At 42.8% G+C, this 17,630-nt stretch overlaps 1 protein-coding gene across 1 annotated transcript in view; it reads left to right on the top strand.

The window, feature by feature from the left end:
- LOC126336002 (agrin-like) overlaps positions 1-17,630 on the top strand; it is a 1,245,461-nt gene that overhangs the window by 1,044,534 nt on the left and 183,297 nt on the right. The window contains exon 14 of the mRNA XM_049999480.1: positions 3,579-3,725. Coding sequence (XP_049855437.1) covers positions 3,579-3,725 — 147 coding nt within the window. The remainder of the gene's footprint in view (positions 1-3,578; positions 3,726-17,630) is intronic.

Here is a 17,630-nt window from a genome sequence, read left to right as displayed (position 1 = left end):
AATTCGTAAAGACATTTTGTGATACTGACGTAGAATTTTAATCCACTCATGTTTAAATCAACAAATCGCATATCTGCCCTGATTGAAAATGTCAAAGAATGACATAATAATAAGTTTCCGCACAAACAACAAAACGCAAAACCAAATAGTTCAAATGGTTCAAATTACTCTGAGCACTATTGAACTTAAATGTTGAGGTCATCAGTCCCCTAGAACTTGGAAATACTTAAACCTAACTAACCTAAGGACATCACACACATCCATTCCCGAGGCAGGATCCGAACCTGCGACCGAAGCGGTCGTGCGTTTCCAGACTGTAGCGCATAGAACCTCTCGGCCTCACCGGCCGGCGCAAAAAGCTCGTAACACTAAAACAGCCAACCCACCTTTTCATAAATATGGCACATATAAATTATTTTGTGCAGCTGCTCCTGCTGCTGCATAGGGTAAACTGGAAGAAACTTTGAAATTTTATACAAGCAGCACACAGATGCGTTCTGTTTAAAAAAATTTACATAAATTTAGTTTTGCAGCCCACCTAGCGCAAAAAAATCATTCAGTTACAGACATCAAAACGAATTGCGTATTCTACACACTGTAGACAAAGGAATAAAGCTCGATCTGCTGAAACTATTAGAGATTTTCATCCATATCAATAAATCGTCTCACACCACCTTAAACGAACATACAGACTTAGCAATTAACTCATTTTTTCGAAATGTCAAACAATCTTTGTAATTGAAAAACTAAACAACCTAGGACAAAAAAACTCAATCACAAACACCGACTCACCCACCCACACACACACACACACACACACACACACACACACACACACACACACATTTCCCCCTGTTCATATACCACCCTCTGAAATCCTCACATAACGTGGACAGCTCTGATATTTATTTTATAAGTAAAGATCAATGTTTATTAAGCGTAAAGATAAATCTCAAACTTAACTTCAGTAGTAAAACTGTTGCGAAATGTCATCGCTGTTTATTTTGCACATAGTACAAGTCCGTCTGCAATGCAAATAGATTTTATTTTTGCAGTAATGACTGTAATATGAATATAAACATAATTACTGTCGCTAAGTGCGATGCTAGTGCTGAACAAGAAAACTCTCCGCCCTAACACAATTTCTTTCAAATTAAATTTCATCACGTTCTTTCCGTTATTTACGTTTTGTAAGGCACGTGGAATTTATTACCTGTGACAGCCTGTGTGAAGTGTCATAAACTTAACGTCAGTGAGAAACACACGTTACGTTTCCAGAAAAATGTGCACATCAAGAACAAACCAGCAATAATGCATATAAATCTATGTCATCATTTAGTTAATTCTTTCCACAATTAGCGCTTATATGTTTCGTTTTTGCATATTCCCACAGCTACATCACCCACAATGTTGCAAACATGCCATAAATATACATGATCTGATGATGAACCGCTAGGCGCTTAGAAACCAGTTATGTAAAATAAAAATTATAGAATAAAACAAAAGGCGACTGGTTGCAGTAATTTCTGGACACCTCCATTCGTAACAATCGCAATGGTCCACATCCATAATATACATCTACCGTACGTCTACATCTACATCTACGTGATTACTCTGCTTTTCACAATAAAGTGCCTGGCAGAGGGTTCAATAAACCACCTTCAAGTTGTCTCTCTACCGCTCTACTCTCGAACGGGGCGCGAGAAAAACGAGCACTTAAATTTTTCTGTGCGAGTCCTGATTTCTCTTATTTTATCGTGATGATTGTTTCTCCCTATGTAGGGGGGGTGCAAAAGAATGTTTTCGCAATCGAAGGAGAAAACTGGTGATTGAAATATAATGAGAAGACCCCTACTCAGATTGTCTCATATGTCGTTAATATAGATCAGGAACAAATGAGGACCTGTAACACTGCCTTGGGGAACGCCGGATATTATTTCTGTCTTATTCGATGACTGTCCATCTATTACTACAAACTGTGACCTTTCTGACAGGAAATCACGAATCCGTTCGCACAATTGAGGCTATATTCCATAGGCACTCAGTTCGATTAGAGGAACGCTTGTGAGGAACGGTGTCGAAAGCTCTCCGTAAATCTAAAAATATGGGATGAATTTAACATCCCCTGTCGATAGCACTCATTACTTTAGGAGTATAAAGAGCTAGTTGTGTTTCATAAGAACGACATTTTATGAATCCTTGCTGTTGTTGCTGTTGTGGTCGTCAGTCCAGAGACTGGGTTGATGCAGCTCTCCATGCTACTCTTTCCTGTGCAAGCTTCTTCATTCCCAAGTAACTACGGCACCCTACATCCTTCTGAATCTGCTTAATGTATTTACCTCTCCGTCTCCCTCTACGATTTTCACGCTCAGCGCTTCCCTCCAGTACAAAATTGGTGATCCCTTGATGCCTCAGAATATGTCCTACCAACCGACCCCTTCTTCTCGTCAAGTTGTGGCACAAATTCCCCTCCTCCCCAATTCAGTTCAGTACCTCCTCATTAGTTACATGATCTACGCATCTAATCTTCAACATTCATTCATTAGCACTATATTTCCAAACTTCTATTCTCTTCTTGTCTAAACTATTTATCGTCCACGTTTCACATCCATACATGTCTACACTCCACGCAAATACTTTGAGAAAAGACTTCCTGACACTTAAATCTATACTCGATGTTAATAAAGTTCTCTTCTTCAGAAACGTTTTTCTTGCCATTGCCATTCTGCATTTTATATACTCTCTGCTTCGACCATCATCAGTTATTTTGCTCCCCAAAGATCAAAGCTCCTCTACTACTTTAAGTGTCTAATTTCCTAATCTAATTCCCTCAGCATCACCTGATTTAGTTAGACAACATTCCATTATCCTCGAATCCGTGCTATGTGTCAATAAATCGTTTTCTTCGAGGCAATTCACAATGTTCGAACATAATATATGTAACAAAACCCTACTGCAAATCGACGTTACAGATATGGGCCTGTAATTCAGTGGATTACTCCTATTTCCCTTCTTGGGTATTTATGTGACTTGAGCAATTTTCCAGTCTTTAGGTACGGCTCTTTCTATGAGCGAGTGATTGTATATAATTACTGAATATGGAGCTACTCTGAAAGGAACTTGACTTGTATACGATCTGGACCGGAGACCTTGCCTTTATTAAGTGATTTAAGCTGCTTTGCTACACCGAGGGTAATGGGGAAAAGTTACTTTAATAATTATTAATAAGAACAAATATGCCTTCGGATATGCGCGTCAGAGTGTAATCCGTCCATCGGTTACTATAGCAGCCAACTGGATATTATCATCTGTCGTTCTTGCCTCACTCCACTTTTCCACGTCATGTGTCACATATTGTTTCTTCGCTCAACTGAGATGTGAAATGTGTGAATAAAGCTTACGCCACCAAAAGCCAAACCGTTCCACCAAATATCTTTTACACACATTGCCTCACGGAAGCTGGTAAAGAAACAAATAATTCTGGTTTCATGGACAGGATACAGAGCGTTCTACGTCAGTGATCAAGTAAAAGTATGTGCTGACATATGTGACTAGCACGAGGTGTCTGACTGTTCCAGCGTGCGACTGTTCGCCCCTGGGAGCCGTGCGAGAGGACTGCGAGCAGATGACGGGCCGGTGCATGTGCAAGCCTGGCGTGCAGGGCCAAAAGTGCACGATCTGCACCGGCGTCAACCTGGTGCTCGCCGCCGAAGGCTGCGTCCCAGGTACGTACCTGTCGTTGTCGTCGCCGTCGTCAGCGTCGTTGTTGTTGCTGTTGTTGTTGTTTTTGCGGTCGTCGACTCGAAGTTTGGTTTCAGGCAACTATCCAAGCTAGTCTATCAAGTGCAAACCTTTCCTCTCTGCGTAATTACTCCAACCTACAGCCACTTGAATCTGCTTAACATAGTCAATCCTCCGTTTTCCTCATACAAATGTAAACACCATGCCTCCCTCCATTGCCAAATTCATCACTTCTTGATTCCCCAAGAAGCGTTCTATCAACTGACACTCACCATCTTTCTCTCAAGTTAAATCATTTTTTTCTCTCTAATCTACAGTATTTTTCTGTAACACGTCTTTTCAAAAGCGTTTATTTTCTTGGGGTTGGGTTGTTTGGGGAAGGAGACCAGACAGCGAGGTCATCGGTCTCATCGGATTAGGAAAGGATGGGGAAGGAAGTTGGCCGTGCCTTTTTTTTAAAGGAACCATCCCGGAATTTGCCTGGAGCGATTTAGGGAAATCACGGAAAACCTAAATCAGGATGGCCGGACGCGGGATTGAACCGTCGTCCTCCCGAATGCGAGTCCAGTGTCTAACCACTGCGCCACCTCGCTCGGTTTATTTTCTTGTCTGAAACGTTTATCATCTGTATTTTTCTTCTGTATAAGGTTACCCTCAAGATAGCTGTCTTTAAAAAGGCTTCCTAACACTTAAATTTATAGATAGTTAGTTCGATAGTTAGTTACATGCTCCATAGATCATCTGAACGATTCTCTTATCGAAATGATGTGGACCGAGTCATTTTACAGAATCTGTTTAGATTATTACTGTTAACATTAAAGAATACATTATCATTCTATTCCTGCTCATGAAACTACAATTAAAAACAAGTTTTTTAAGTAGAAATTCATCAATGGAATAGAAGAATTTGCCCAGGAGAAATAATTTTAAACGAGATTTAGAACTTGCTTCGCTGCTTTCAGGCGACATTTTATGCTAATGAGTAAGTGATCAAAAGTTTCTGTTGACGCATGTTGAATTCCTCTATAAGCCACTGACAGCTTTAACAATGGGTAGTGAAGCCCACTTTTCTGTCTATTGTTGTAGGTGCGTTCATCACTGTTCTTCTGAAAGTATGATGGATCATTTATGACGCATTTTACTAGATGAGATATATACTGTGACGGCGCATTTAAAATGCCTAGCTCCTTAAAGAGGTACTTACATGACGCCCGTGCGTGAACACCACATATTATTCTCAGTGCTCGCTTTTGTGCGATCAATCCTCTTTTTTCTACGTGATGAGCTACCCCAGAAAATTATTCCCTATGATTTAACTGCGTGTAAATACGCAAAAAATGTTAGGAGGTATGTACGTTTGTTTCCAAGACTATCAATTATACGGAGAGAAAAAGTAGGTGACCTTAATTGTTAGAGAAGATCACTAATATGCTTCTTTCATTTCAAGTTTTCGTCAATATGTACACCCAAACATATGGATCATTCTACCCTGGTTACTGACTCCTGCTCACGTACTACATCAAGTACAGCGGACGCACGTATGGGGACAGCCTTACGAATTCATGGACCCTGAAAATCAGTAGGGGATTGTTCAAGCTGGTGGAAGCTCTGTAATGGTGTGGGGCGTGTGTATTTTAAGTGCTATGGGACCCCTGACACGTCTAGATACGACTCTGACACGTGATGCTATGTAAGCATCCTGTCTGATCACCTGCATCCATTCATATCCATTCTGCATTCCTACGGACTTGGGCAATTCCAGCAGGACAATGCGACACCCGAAACGTCCAGAATTGCTACAGAGTGGCACCAGGAACACTCTTCTGAGTTTAAACACTTCCGCTGGCCTCCAAACTCCCCAGACATGAACATTATTGAGCATACCTGGGATGCCTTGCAACGTGTTGTTCAGAAGAGATCTCCACCCCCTCGTACTCTTACGGATTTATTGACAGCCCTGCAGGATTCAAGTGTCAATTCCTTCCAGCACTACGTCACACACTAGTCGTATCCATGCCACGTCGTGTTGCGGGACTTCTGCATGCTCGCGGGCGCCCCACACGATATTAGGTAGGTGTACCAGTTTCTTTCGCTCTTTAGTGGATAAGGAATAGGTGTGGACACTGAACTGATCCCTGTGAGACTCCCTTTGTGGTTTTACCTCAGTCACTAAAATTTTCTAGCTTTCTGACACTGTCTGAATTATTCAGCACAACCTTTTGCATTCTGTTTGTCAAGTACTGTTCAAACCAGCTGTGTGTAGAGTTATCAGTCCCATAAGGCGTGTTTTTCGAAGAGAGTGTCATGATCTACACAATCGAAGGCCTTGGAGAGATCACAAAAACTACCAAAAACTACCTTCTCTTCTTCAGAAACGTTTTTCTTGATATTGCAACTATACATTTTATACCTTTTTACTTCGGCCATTGTCGGTTATTTCTACTACCCAGTTAGCAAAACCGTATAATGTGTTACTAAACTCCTACTCTGATCACGTAGTTTAATTCGTGTTAATTCCATTACCCTTACTCTATACTTGTCGATATTCATCTTATTTTGTCGAGCAGACTTCCAGTCTCGTGCAGAAAACAATAAGGGATAGCCAGAACGATACTGCGGCTTCAATCTTCTTTAACTAATCTCTTGGAAAATTATCTTAGTAAGCCTGACCCCAATATGCGCTGGCAGTTTTAACTTTAGAGGTCATCACACCCGATGCCGTGTAGTAGCTGTCATTGTACTTACCGCTGCTGTGGTCCTGGTACCAGGCCACGTGCTTGATATGCAGCTCCATTGAGGCTGAATTCGCAACTAGAAGCAGCTAAGAATGCCTGCATGGAATACACTCGCTTTCTTAGAGTTAGTATCACGATGCATCGCCAATGTCGTCGTCGTTGTGTGGAGTGGTACTGCACTGTGAGGTAGACGTCTCTAAATCAGTGAGTACTCTCCCCTCTATTTTTGTGGCAATAATCCTCAGCAAAACCTACAAAAATGTATTAAGATAGTATTTAATAAATTTATTCACATCCGTCTAAAAACAGAAAGCCAGAAAATCAGTCGGCGAGCTCCACTCACAAGGGGAAGGCCTCAGTTACGGCCAACCGATTCGTCTCAAATTTGGTAGGTTGCTTGTGCACAACCTAAAAAAAAGGGTTCAATTGGCTCTGAGCACTATGGGACTTAACTACTAAGGTCATCAGTCCCCTAGAACTTAGAACTACTTAAACCTAACTAACCTAAGGACAGCACATACATCCATGCCCGAGGCAGGATTCAAACCTGCGACCGCAGCGGTCGCGCGGTTCCAGACTGTAGCACCTAGAGCCCCTCGGCCACACCGGCCGGCGTACAACCTAAAACGAAGGAACTTACCATATTTTGGGTCAACAACCCCGCAATTTGAGAAAGTCATCCCTAAAGGTTATGACGAGCAATCGACTCCAAATTGGAGCGAGCGATAGATAATTGTAAATAGACCATTTTTCATCATCAGGTATGGGGTCCGAAAACGCAAACTTTTCCAGAAATCGAGGAAAGAAAGTTTTACAACTACCGCTTCTGTACCCACATGGTAAACGCATTTCGCCGACAGAACCGATAGCGCAACGGCCAAGGTAATTTTGGTCAGAGAGCTGGCTGGCGTCTATAATTAAAAAAAAACTGAGTGAAAAGATCAACAACGAGCTTCAACGGAAAAAAAATGAAAGAAAAAAGGTAACAGGCTGGGAATCGCAGAATCCGGGTTCGAATCTCGAAGAAACCTAGCGGATGTTCTTCTTTTCGTTTGTATTTTCCACATCTCAACAGATACGGATAGGAGGGTTAATAAGGTAAGTAAATCAATAAGAAATGATAATAATAAGGTAACCAAATAAATTTCTCAAACCTCTAGGGATACCTGATGATGAAAAATGCTCTATTTACAATTATCTATCGATGCGGCGAATTTTGAGTCGATTGCTCGTCATAACCTTTAGTGGTGATTTTCTCAATAACTCGGGAATGTTGACCCAAAATATCTTAGATTCCTTCGTTTTAGGTTCTACACAAGCGACCTGACAAATCTGAGCCGAATAGGTTGGCCGTGTCTGAGGCCTTCCCCTTGTCAGTGCAATGTGGGCCAGGAGTAGGAACTTTCAGCTCGTTGCGGAGGCTTAGAATATTGGGTAGACCATGTGCTACTGGCTCGGCAGCTACGTCCAAATTTCTCACCCTCCGTCCTGATGTGCTGCAATGTATTACAATAGATTAATAAACTAAAGAACTAAAGAATTGCAGTTGCCTCACAATCAGTCTCAGGCTTTTATTAGTAGATCCGCAGTATTCCAGTTGTATTACTACACATCACTTCATGCGAACAATCTCTACTACTTCTGAATAATTCAACATTCATTGTTCAATCAATGGAGCAATGGGCTTACCTAGAGGACTCCTATTCTACGAAAGAACTATCCTTCCAAACACCGTCTTTTCACGATAAAAGATACCGTCCCTTACACCAAATAATAAAATGTGGCGCGTGGAGAGTGTAACACAACTACATCACAATCACACAGCGTCTTTGGCATGTACTGTAGCGTACTTCCAGTGTCATAAATTGCATATGATTTTATTTGTCTTACTAAAGCAAAATTCTACTAATTCATAAATGTGGTATCATAAGTGTCCGATGAATGTGTATTTATAGTGTGTCGAAAATAGTTTCAAGCCATGAGGCGCACAAGCAAGAGGTTCTACGAGAGCTGGAGACTCGTCTTACGTCTGTAAAACTGGGGTTGCTCCGGCCATGTCGCACGACCTTTGTCAGATATGCCAGGCTGCCGGGGAAGGGAAGGGAAGAAGATGTGATACGAAATTCATTTTGTTACGGAAACAAGTTGCAATTAAAATAAAATAAACCTTGCTTCGAAAATTTTTGTGTCCCCCGAGACGAGGGCGAGACAGAAATTACTTAACATTCCTCCCTCTGCACAGGAGTAATTTTGGTATGTGTCAGTTTTAATGCCTATTTGACAGACTCCTGTGGAGTGACGTGCTTCATACACTGGAGTCGATCGCACCCTTCGACAACAGTTGTTATAACAAACAATCAACTGAATATTTTTACTTGAAACTTTTTAAATTTCTTAAAAACTTACTTGTTGAACTTATGTGGGTCATATAAGCAAAAAGGTAAGATTAGAAAATTAAAATATCGTAAAAATTGAAAAACGTTACTGTCTTTAAAAGAAAATATCTATTTATATTTTCATTTAAAGGGTTAAACATTTCATTGGGTTTGCCCCAGGTATAGTAGTACAATAAAAAATAACATATTACAGAACTATCTAAAAAGGATATTTCTTCTGGAAAATAAAAGGGAGGAATACCGTGAAAAGTAAAAACTCTATTATTATCAAAGTAAGCAAAGTTTTTATTGTTAAATCATAATATGCATATGATTTTGATTATAAAATTGATGAAATTATAATAACGAAATAAAAGAATTTCGGTCAAATGTGCATACGTTCAACATGCACATTAGTCGCGAATAACGATTTTCTTCCACTTCGAGCAACTCCTCGCATATACGCCGCGCTCGCAGATTATGATCCACCTAATTATTTTAATAAAATACTATGTATCCTACAAAAAATTTGTACATTATGAATCATACTTACTCACTTTATTTTTCATTCTAATGTCAAAATATACTTGAAAGAAAATGCACTTCAATTTCACACACTAGATGTTACTTGATGCACTGGGGTGTAAGCAGCCCCATTCGACCGTGGACAGCTGCCGTAGACGAAATGACGCTTCCAGTGTGATGTCATTGGCTCTAGGGGTAGTGGTTCTAACGACCACACAACAGATGGCGCCGTAGACCCCATTTTCTCAGGTTTATATGTTATTAACGAAGAGTGAGCGTGGGGTTACTACACCTCAGTGTGTCAAAGAAGGGTTAACGGAGCACATTTCAAACTATAATAATGTTCATCATCCCCAACATTACCGGGACATTATAAAAGCTCATTGGCCTGAATAAGGAGCGCAGTGATCCATTCCTGGGAGGCATGTGACGGCTGGGAGCAGCCAAGTAATGGCAATCTAACAGAGCTGGAGATCTCCCTTAGAACCAGCTGGTAAGACACTTGGCTTTTTGCAGTGACAGCCGCAGAGAATGGCATCAGAAAACAGTGTCCACCCAGACAGTCTGCTGTCTCTTTGCTGAGACCGAGTTTTTAAATATGACCCACCAGGATCAGTCAGCTTCACTATTGTCAGTGTCCTAGATAAACCAAGACATAGCGTCTGTCTCCATCACAGAGGACCTTGCGGTAGGTGCTATGTTGACGAAAGTCTAACACCTCGCGCACTTATCGGACTAACGAAAACCTCTGAAAATCGAACATTACGTGTACTGTTCGCCAGGCGTAAGTGATCTGCCTGATTCACGCGATCAGAATACAACAAACAGCCAGCCACCGTTTCCGTACGAGACGAGATGCTACAGTTTGCAACCTAGGTAACACTCCATCGAGCTCCACTGTTGCTCTTCATTGCTAGTGTTTCTCTCTCCTTCTCTTCCCACCCCCCCCCCCCACCCCCACCCCCTAGTGGCTTCTTTGATGTTTTATAATTCTTATTTTAAATGACGCTTGCACACATGTGAAATCGGATACTGAATACTAGTGCAGTCTTTGCTCCTGATTTCCGTCTTTAATATTCGTTTTCCTCTTTCATTGTAAATGTAAAATGCAGATTAGATTTCAGTTAAAAATTAGGCTACTTCCATTATTATGATTGTAGCACAGCCCTTCTTTTCATCTACATCCCCAGTCATGACCTTTGATTAATCGATGTTCAAATTGACAGCCTGTAAGGAGGATCGAGTCGGATGCTTCCAAGACCACATGATGCGCCATTTTGTTTCACTTATTAGAGCAATTGGTTGGCGGGCGAGCTGCATCACCACAACCAGAATTTCTTTAACGGAAAGTCATCGTAAGGTGCACGGTCCAGTCACAGTAACGTTATTACTGTGGTGTCACCGCAAGGCACCACTCTTGCTAGATTGTAGGCTTCAAATCGGCCGCGGTCCGTCACTACACATCGGACCCGCGACCGCCACTGTCGACGCTAGCAGACCGAGCGCCGCCACTCGGCTGGTCTTTGCTAGCCGCACTGGCCAGTTCTACAGCCGACTTTATAGGAATGGTTCGCTCGTTATAGCTTCAGAGATCTCAATTGCAGCTAAGTCAGTAGCTACGACCTAGCCAGGCGCCACATACAGTTTATGCATTGCCAATTGAGCTATATGTGTGAAGCAATCAGAATTGTGGAGGAGTATTCGCAGCTAAGTCTATAACTGGACTTGTAAATATTATTGTACAAAGTCAAGATCAACGTTCATCGCTGATGCTGAATTAAAGCTAAGTATTTAATTGTATTCCTGTCTATTAACTTCTAATCACCTAAGATGTTCCAGATACATCCCGTCAAGTATAGTTCATTGATCCTCACGTCAGCCAACGTGATCAATGCGTTCAATAATAGCCACCCCTTGTGATCAGACTAAGAGTCAAATTGCGTGACTTAGCCGGGTCACGCTTTTTCCATGAGGCCCACAGTTCCGCCTCATACATAACTCTCGCCGCCTACCTTTGACGTCAACGTTCAGTAACCACTCGCAGACGGCAGGTGGCAGAACTGGCAATGGAAGTTTCCTAAAGCACACTGGCAGTCGTTGTCGCAGTGAGGAAACAGGGCAGTTTATCTGACGTCCAAAAGGGCCATGGCCATTGCCTTTCGGGCCAAGGGTGGAACCATTTCCGAAACGGCTAGTAACGTATGGAACCTGTTCGTGTGCCGCCGTGGTTGAAGCTATCCAAAACTGGCGCCCAGGCAACTGTGGTAAAAAATTAGCAATAGATGACGGGGTGAACAGTGGCTGTGCACATTGTGTACGGCCGACTAGACGTGCAACTATTGAGCAGCTGACCACGCAGATTAACTCAGAGACCGTTCAGGGTACGTTGTTGCGTATGGACCTCCGCGGCAGCGCTTTGTTGATGCACCCATGCTGAGTGCTGTTCATCGGGTATGAAGGCTGGAATTTGCTTGCCAATACCACAACCGGACGTCCACTGAGAGGTGAGAGGTGGCCTTTTCAGAACAGTCACATTTACGCTCCATCGGACATATGACCGTTAGCGAGTACGGCGTGAAACATCTGAAAGCGAACACCCTGTAACAATCGTCGGAAAGGTCCAGGTCGGAGGAGGGAGCGTTATAGTCTGGGGAATCTTTTCGTGGCATTCCCTGGGCGATGTCGACATTCTGCAAGGCAATATGGTTCAACACAATTATGCATCTGTCCTTGGGGAGCACGACCAACCCTACATGCAGTTTGTTTTTGCTCGACAGAATGGCATCTACCAGTAGGAAAATGCAATGTGTCACACTGTCTGCAGTCTACATGCGAGGTTCGAAGAGCACCGGGATGAGTTTTACTTATCTGGCCATCAACCTGCCCGATTTAAACCCAATCGAGAATCTGTGAGACCACCTAGCTCCGGAAGTTCACGTCGTGGATCCTCTAACGAGGACCCTAGCGCTGCTGGCAACGGGCCTGGAACCGGCGTAGCTCCACATCCCTGTTGGTATCTTCCAGAAACCCAGTGAGTGACTTCCTTCGTGCACTTCTCGGGGCGGTCCGCGCTGCAGAGGGTGGGTATTCAGGCTTCTGACAGGTTGTCACATTAGCGTGACGGGGCTCTGTATGGGAGATGGGGAGAGTCGTGGTTACTTAGGTGTTCCACAGTTCGCAGTGCCAAACAAATCTGCTATGCAGAGCCTGCGATGTCTCTTTGTACGCCAATGGTAGGCTGACTGTGACTCCACGTGTAACTCGACAACAGAATCTCTCTTTGATATTATCATAGTCGGGTAGAGATCTCACTTTGAGTATTCTGTTCCTCTCTTTCAACATCTTACTGTTAACCACTCTCTGATTTACCAACATCGATACTGTAAATAGAGGTCTTGTGAAACATACATCGCTGAGTTCGTCCGTTAAGTACAGAGCGCCATAGACAAAGTTGCCAATGTTGATGACGTGTCCCTTGATTTAAGGAAAGCACTCGATACTGTTCTGCACTGTCGCTTAGTCAACAAAATACAAATATCGGACCAGATCCTTGCAAGTGATATTCTGAGAGCAAGAGGTTGGCACGGGACAAGAATTCTTGGCAGACCGCATCAAACCAGTCAGAAGACTGATGACTCAAAAATCATTGGGTCGACAGCGTCAGAAAATCCATGAGGCTGTCTGCAGAAGATGTTGTTGCCTGCAAGAAGGTTGTAATGCCAGAAGACAGTGTTGAAGAGCAGGCTCAATGCTCACCAGAATATGGTAAGAGTAGTAATTCTTGTTGTCATAGCTTTCGTGACCACGGTACGTTTACATCTAGTTCGCAGCTCGTGGTCTCGCGGTCGGGTTCTCGCTTCCCGAGCATAGGTTCCTGGGTTAGATTCCCGGCGGGGTCAGGGATTTTCACCTGCCTCGAGATGACTGGGTGTTTGTGTTGTTCTCATCATTTCATCATCATTCATGGCATTGGACTGAGCAAAGGTTGGGAATTTGTACCTGCGCTGATAACCGCGCAGTTGAGCGCCCCACAAACCACACATCATCATCATCATCATCATCATCATCATCATCATTTACATCTACATCATACTCCGATGTGTAACTGAGGGTACTTCTGGTACCAATAAATTATCTTCCCCTCCCCATTCCATTCGCGAATAGCGCTTGCAAAGAATGATTGTCGTTAAGCCTCTACATTAGCTCTAATTTCTCGAATTTTCCCGTCGTGACCTTTTCTCGAGATGTATGTGGGAGGACTTCCCCATCAAGTGCGAACAGCCTTAAATGGCCTCTGACGCTTTCTAATGGATAAATTATACACACTGTAAACAGTAACGGTCATATCACACTTCCTTCGGATGCTCCAGTTATTATCTTTACATCTGCCGATTTTTTTCCGTTAAGAGCGACGGGTTGAGCCGTTTCGGCGAGGAAGTCACGAATCCAGTCGCAAATATGATCATATATTCGGTAAGCTCGTATTTTTTCACTAAAAGAAAGTGCGTGATGGTGTCACATGCCTGCCTGAAGTCAAGGAACACGACATCAAGCTATGAATCTCATGGAGGAAGAGAGCGAGGTGAGTTTCGCAAGGTCTCTGTTTGCGGAATGCATGTTGATTTTTATAGAAGAGATTTTCGTTCTCCAAAAACACTCATAATTATTGAGGGTTAAACGTATTCCATTATCCTACAACAGACTGACATCAACTACATAGGCCTGTAATTTTGTCCATGTGTCTAACGACTATTCTTGAATACAGGAATGACCTGCGCTTTTTTTCAGTCACTAGAAAGTTTCGTTGCTTCCTGCCAGAAGGGGAAGAAGTTCTTTCGCATGATCTTTGTAGAATCTTATAAATATCTCATGCGGTCCTGATGTTTTGCACTACCAAGCAACTGTAGTTCCTTTTCTATTCGGTGATCGATTACCTCAATGCCTGCCATTTCGACGTTCGTATGGCGATTGAAAGGAGGTACTGTGTTACGATCTTTCGCGGTGAAATAGTTTCGGAAGCCGAATTCAGTATTTCAGCCTTCTTTGTGTTAGTTTCCGTTTCGGTGCCATTATGGTCACTGAACGAATGAATAGAGGATTGAGAGACGCTTACTGATCTTGCGTAAGACCAAAATCTCTTAAGGCCGTTTCTTAGATTGCTTGACAAAATTGTACTTTTCAAGTCACTGAACGCTTCTCTCGGCGCTCTCTTTAGGATCATGTTCGCTTCGTTTTGACTTCTCATGAATCTGTAATGGACCTCCCTTTGTTTACGTAGCAGGGTACGTATCAGGATGCCAAATCACACATTCCAGCAGGATAATGATGAAACCCTTCTGCCAGCAATCTTCATGAAATGGCATAACATGTCTTTCAGGCATTGCAAAATATTCGTCAAGATGACATTAGGAGGCCGTTCGCATCCACCACGCCAGAACTAATGCTAGAGTGTATTCGTGCCTCGTCAGTTGGCAGGGAGCAGGGGTGAGGGCAGGTGTGTGTATGTGTGTGTGTGTGTGTGTGTGTGTGTGTGTGTGTGGGAGGGGGGGGGGGGGATGAAGAAATCGCAACTGATGCGGATGGACGTCAGTTCTTAATGGAAGAATTTACTCACATTTTTGCCGACATATTTTCTTATCTAATGTTTTTTATGTGATGAACTTCTTCACAAAAACTTAAATATTTGGCAGCTGCTTCGTGGTGTAACACTTTCAATTTCCGTCGGCGTAGTTACCTCCCACTCACAGAGAACTTCATTCCAGATCCGAGGAGGTAAAAAAGGTTATCTAACTGAAACAGTTCTCTTACCGAAATACGATAGATATATACATTGCATCCCATATAATGTTGACTCCTAAGCTTTACAGCTTCATACAGACACCCTAATGTTGCAGTAGGGCGTCCAGAAATGGCGCTGTGGTACAAGACGAGTCCTATGTTGTATACGCCAGCGTTTCACTAAGCTAGAAGTTTAAAACTTATAAACATTTTAAGTAGAATACTGTACACGAAGACTCTTCAGAATAATTGTATAACGATACAATTTTGGTTTCTGCTTGCAACAAAACGTTCCACAAGCCGATACGGAAAATGAGAGGATGAAGACAGTAACATTTCACGTTGCTTTCGCTATGGTCTTACCCTCCCCTCCCCCCCCCCCCCCCCCCATTTAAGGTTTACACAGCAGTGCGAGTAGTTAAACTGTTATGTGCCCACTGCCTTCATACTGACATTTAAAACATTCCCGGTTTTCCTCGGAAATGCTTCAGTGGAACAGTTAATAAGGTTGTAAGACGGCACCTTCGGGTCAAGAGCTTACGTGAAGCCTCTGTTCAGTTCTGGTTACGACCTCCAAGCCTCGTATTTTAGTGTTCTGCACATTATGCTGTTGGACAAGGTTACTTGAATAGTAGATAAGAATTAGTAACCGAAGAGGAACTGTTCGTGATCGCCTCATTATACCCGCCTTTGATAGTGCCCTTGTGTTTTATCGTGCCTTAACTAAAACTGGTCAGACAAAAATGATACTGTGCAGCGGAATTCTTGTATAGCTCAATGCTTTCGGTCCTTTGTTAAGAGTTGTTGAGAACCAGAGAGGCTGACAAGACGAAGTGGAGACCGAAAGGGGCGAGTTCTGCTTCAGACTTGGAGCGAGCAAGTCCTCAGTTGAGTGGAGAGAACTGGGTTGAGAGCGTCGGGAAGCCGAGTCGCCTCACCCCCTGGCAACTGGGAAGTCCAACAACTGCAGACTATTACTGCAATAAGAACTCTCCAGAGGCGGACTAATTCGTTACGACCCGTGGCCTCTTTCTGCGGCAGATATATCACTAGCGACCGTCGCCGCCTCTTCCATTATACTCGAGCCTTTTCTCTGCGTCGCGAATCCGTAGCTCTTGTCTGGACTGAACGAGCACCTTAGTAAGGCTTCCCCGATTCCAGCTCGAAATTAATCGACGTCTAACGACGTCATATGTCTTAGTGGTTGTTGTTAAGCTCGTGGTAAGTGGATCTGACGCACACGAATATTAAGTTCAGTCGTTAATTGTCTCTGGACGAAGGACACCGCCACTTTATTGCTTGTATTTGTTTTACGGGCATTAGGTCGTGGCCCAAGGCATAATTTTCTGCTTAACTTTCCTTCTTGCAGTGCTGGAGACGTCATTAGAGGCTTTAACGACTCGGAAAGTAGTTTCAAATAAGCTCAGCAAGGCGAACTGTTTATTTATACCCATTCAACGGTCGGCTCGTGACGTCATCAGACGTCCAGCAGATAAAGACAATGCTACGATGGTAACGAAGAAAGAAGGCTCCTGCCGTGAAATTCGGAAAATATTAGCACCAGAAATAGAGAGAGGACATAAGGGAGATCCCACAATTTCTCTTCTGAGGGTAACGAATAAACTAATAAAGGCCTCTTCGATTTTTCCACTGACAAGAAGGCACTCATTAAATCAGAAGCATTGCCAACAAGATTGTATAGCTTACCAAAAATTCACAATCATGGCATTCCGCAATGATCGCTTTTCAGCGACATTGATTGTCCAACGTTGATTGCCAAGCACTTAGCCACCCTCCTACAACCATTTATAGGAAAAACTAAAACTTATATTAATGATCCCAATCATTTTATCGAAAAAATAAAATCCAACAGATTAGATCCAAGTGATATTATCTTCAGTTTTGATATTTTATCACTGCTTGCTATGGTTTCTCTTAGTGAGATGTATCGCAGTAGGAATGTATTATCGCAAAGGATATGGTAGATCTCTTTAGGCATTCTCTCATATCACCTTACTTTCGATGCTACAACAAATTCCACGAGCAAACTGGCAGTGTGGCTGCTGGTAACGAACTCAGCGCAGCTTTAGCGCTTTTTTACGTGGAAAAATTTGAAGAAGCAACCCTACAGGTGTCGAAGAATAAACTCTCATGTTTGTTTCGGTACGTGGATGTTACTTTCATTATATGGACTCATAAAGGAACTCTCAGAAGTTATATATTTTCTGTATGATATAAACTTTAATCTAAAGTTCGCTATGGAAAAAGAGAAAGAAGGTCAGATTTCATTTTTGATTGTACGGGCACTCGGAAAACCTGCTGGAACTTCGGGGTATAAAATCTACAGAAAGCCAACGCACACAAAGTTCCAATCACCATCCCAGGCAGAAACAATGACTTATGAAAACGTTAGTCCACTGGGCTAAAAATATCGGTGAACCACAATACTTAGAGGACGAGTTCGATCATTTAAGAA

The sequence above is a fragment of the Schistocerca gregaria genome, chromosome 2 (genome assembly GCF_023897955.1).
Source record: "Schistocerca gregaria isolate iqSchGreg1 chromosome 2, iqSchGreg1.2, whole genome shotgun sequence".
Classification (NCBI taxonomy): domain Eukaryota; kingdom Metazoa; phylum Arthropoda; class Insecta; order Orthoptera; family Acrididae; genus Schistocerca; species Schistocerca gregaria.
This window is presented reverse-complemented; position numbering and strand designations above follow the sequence as displayed.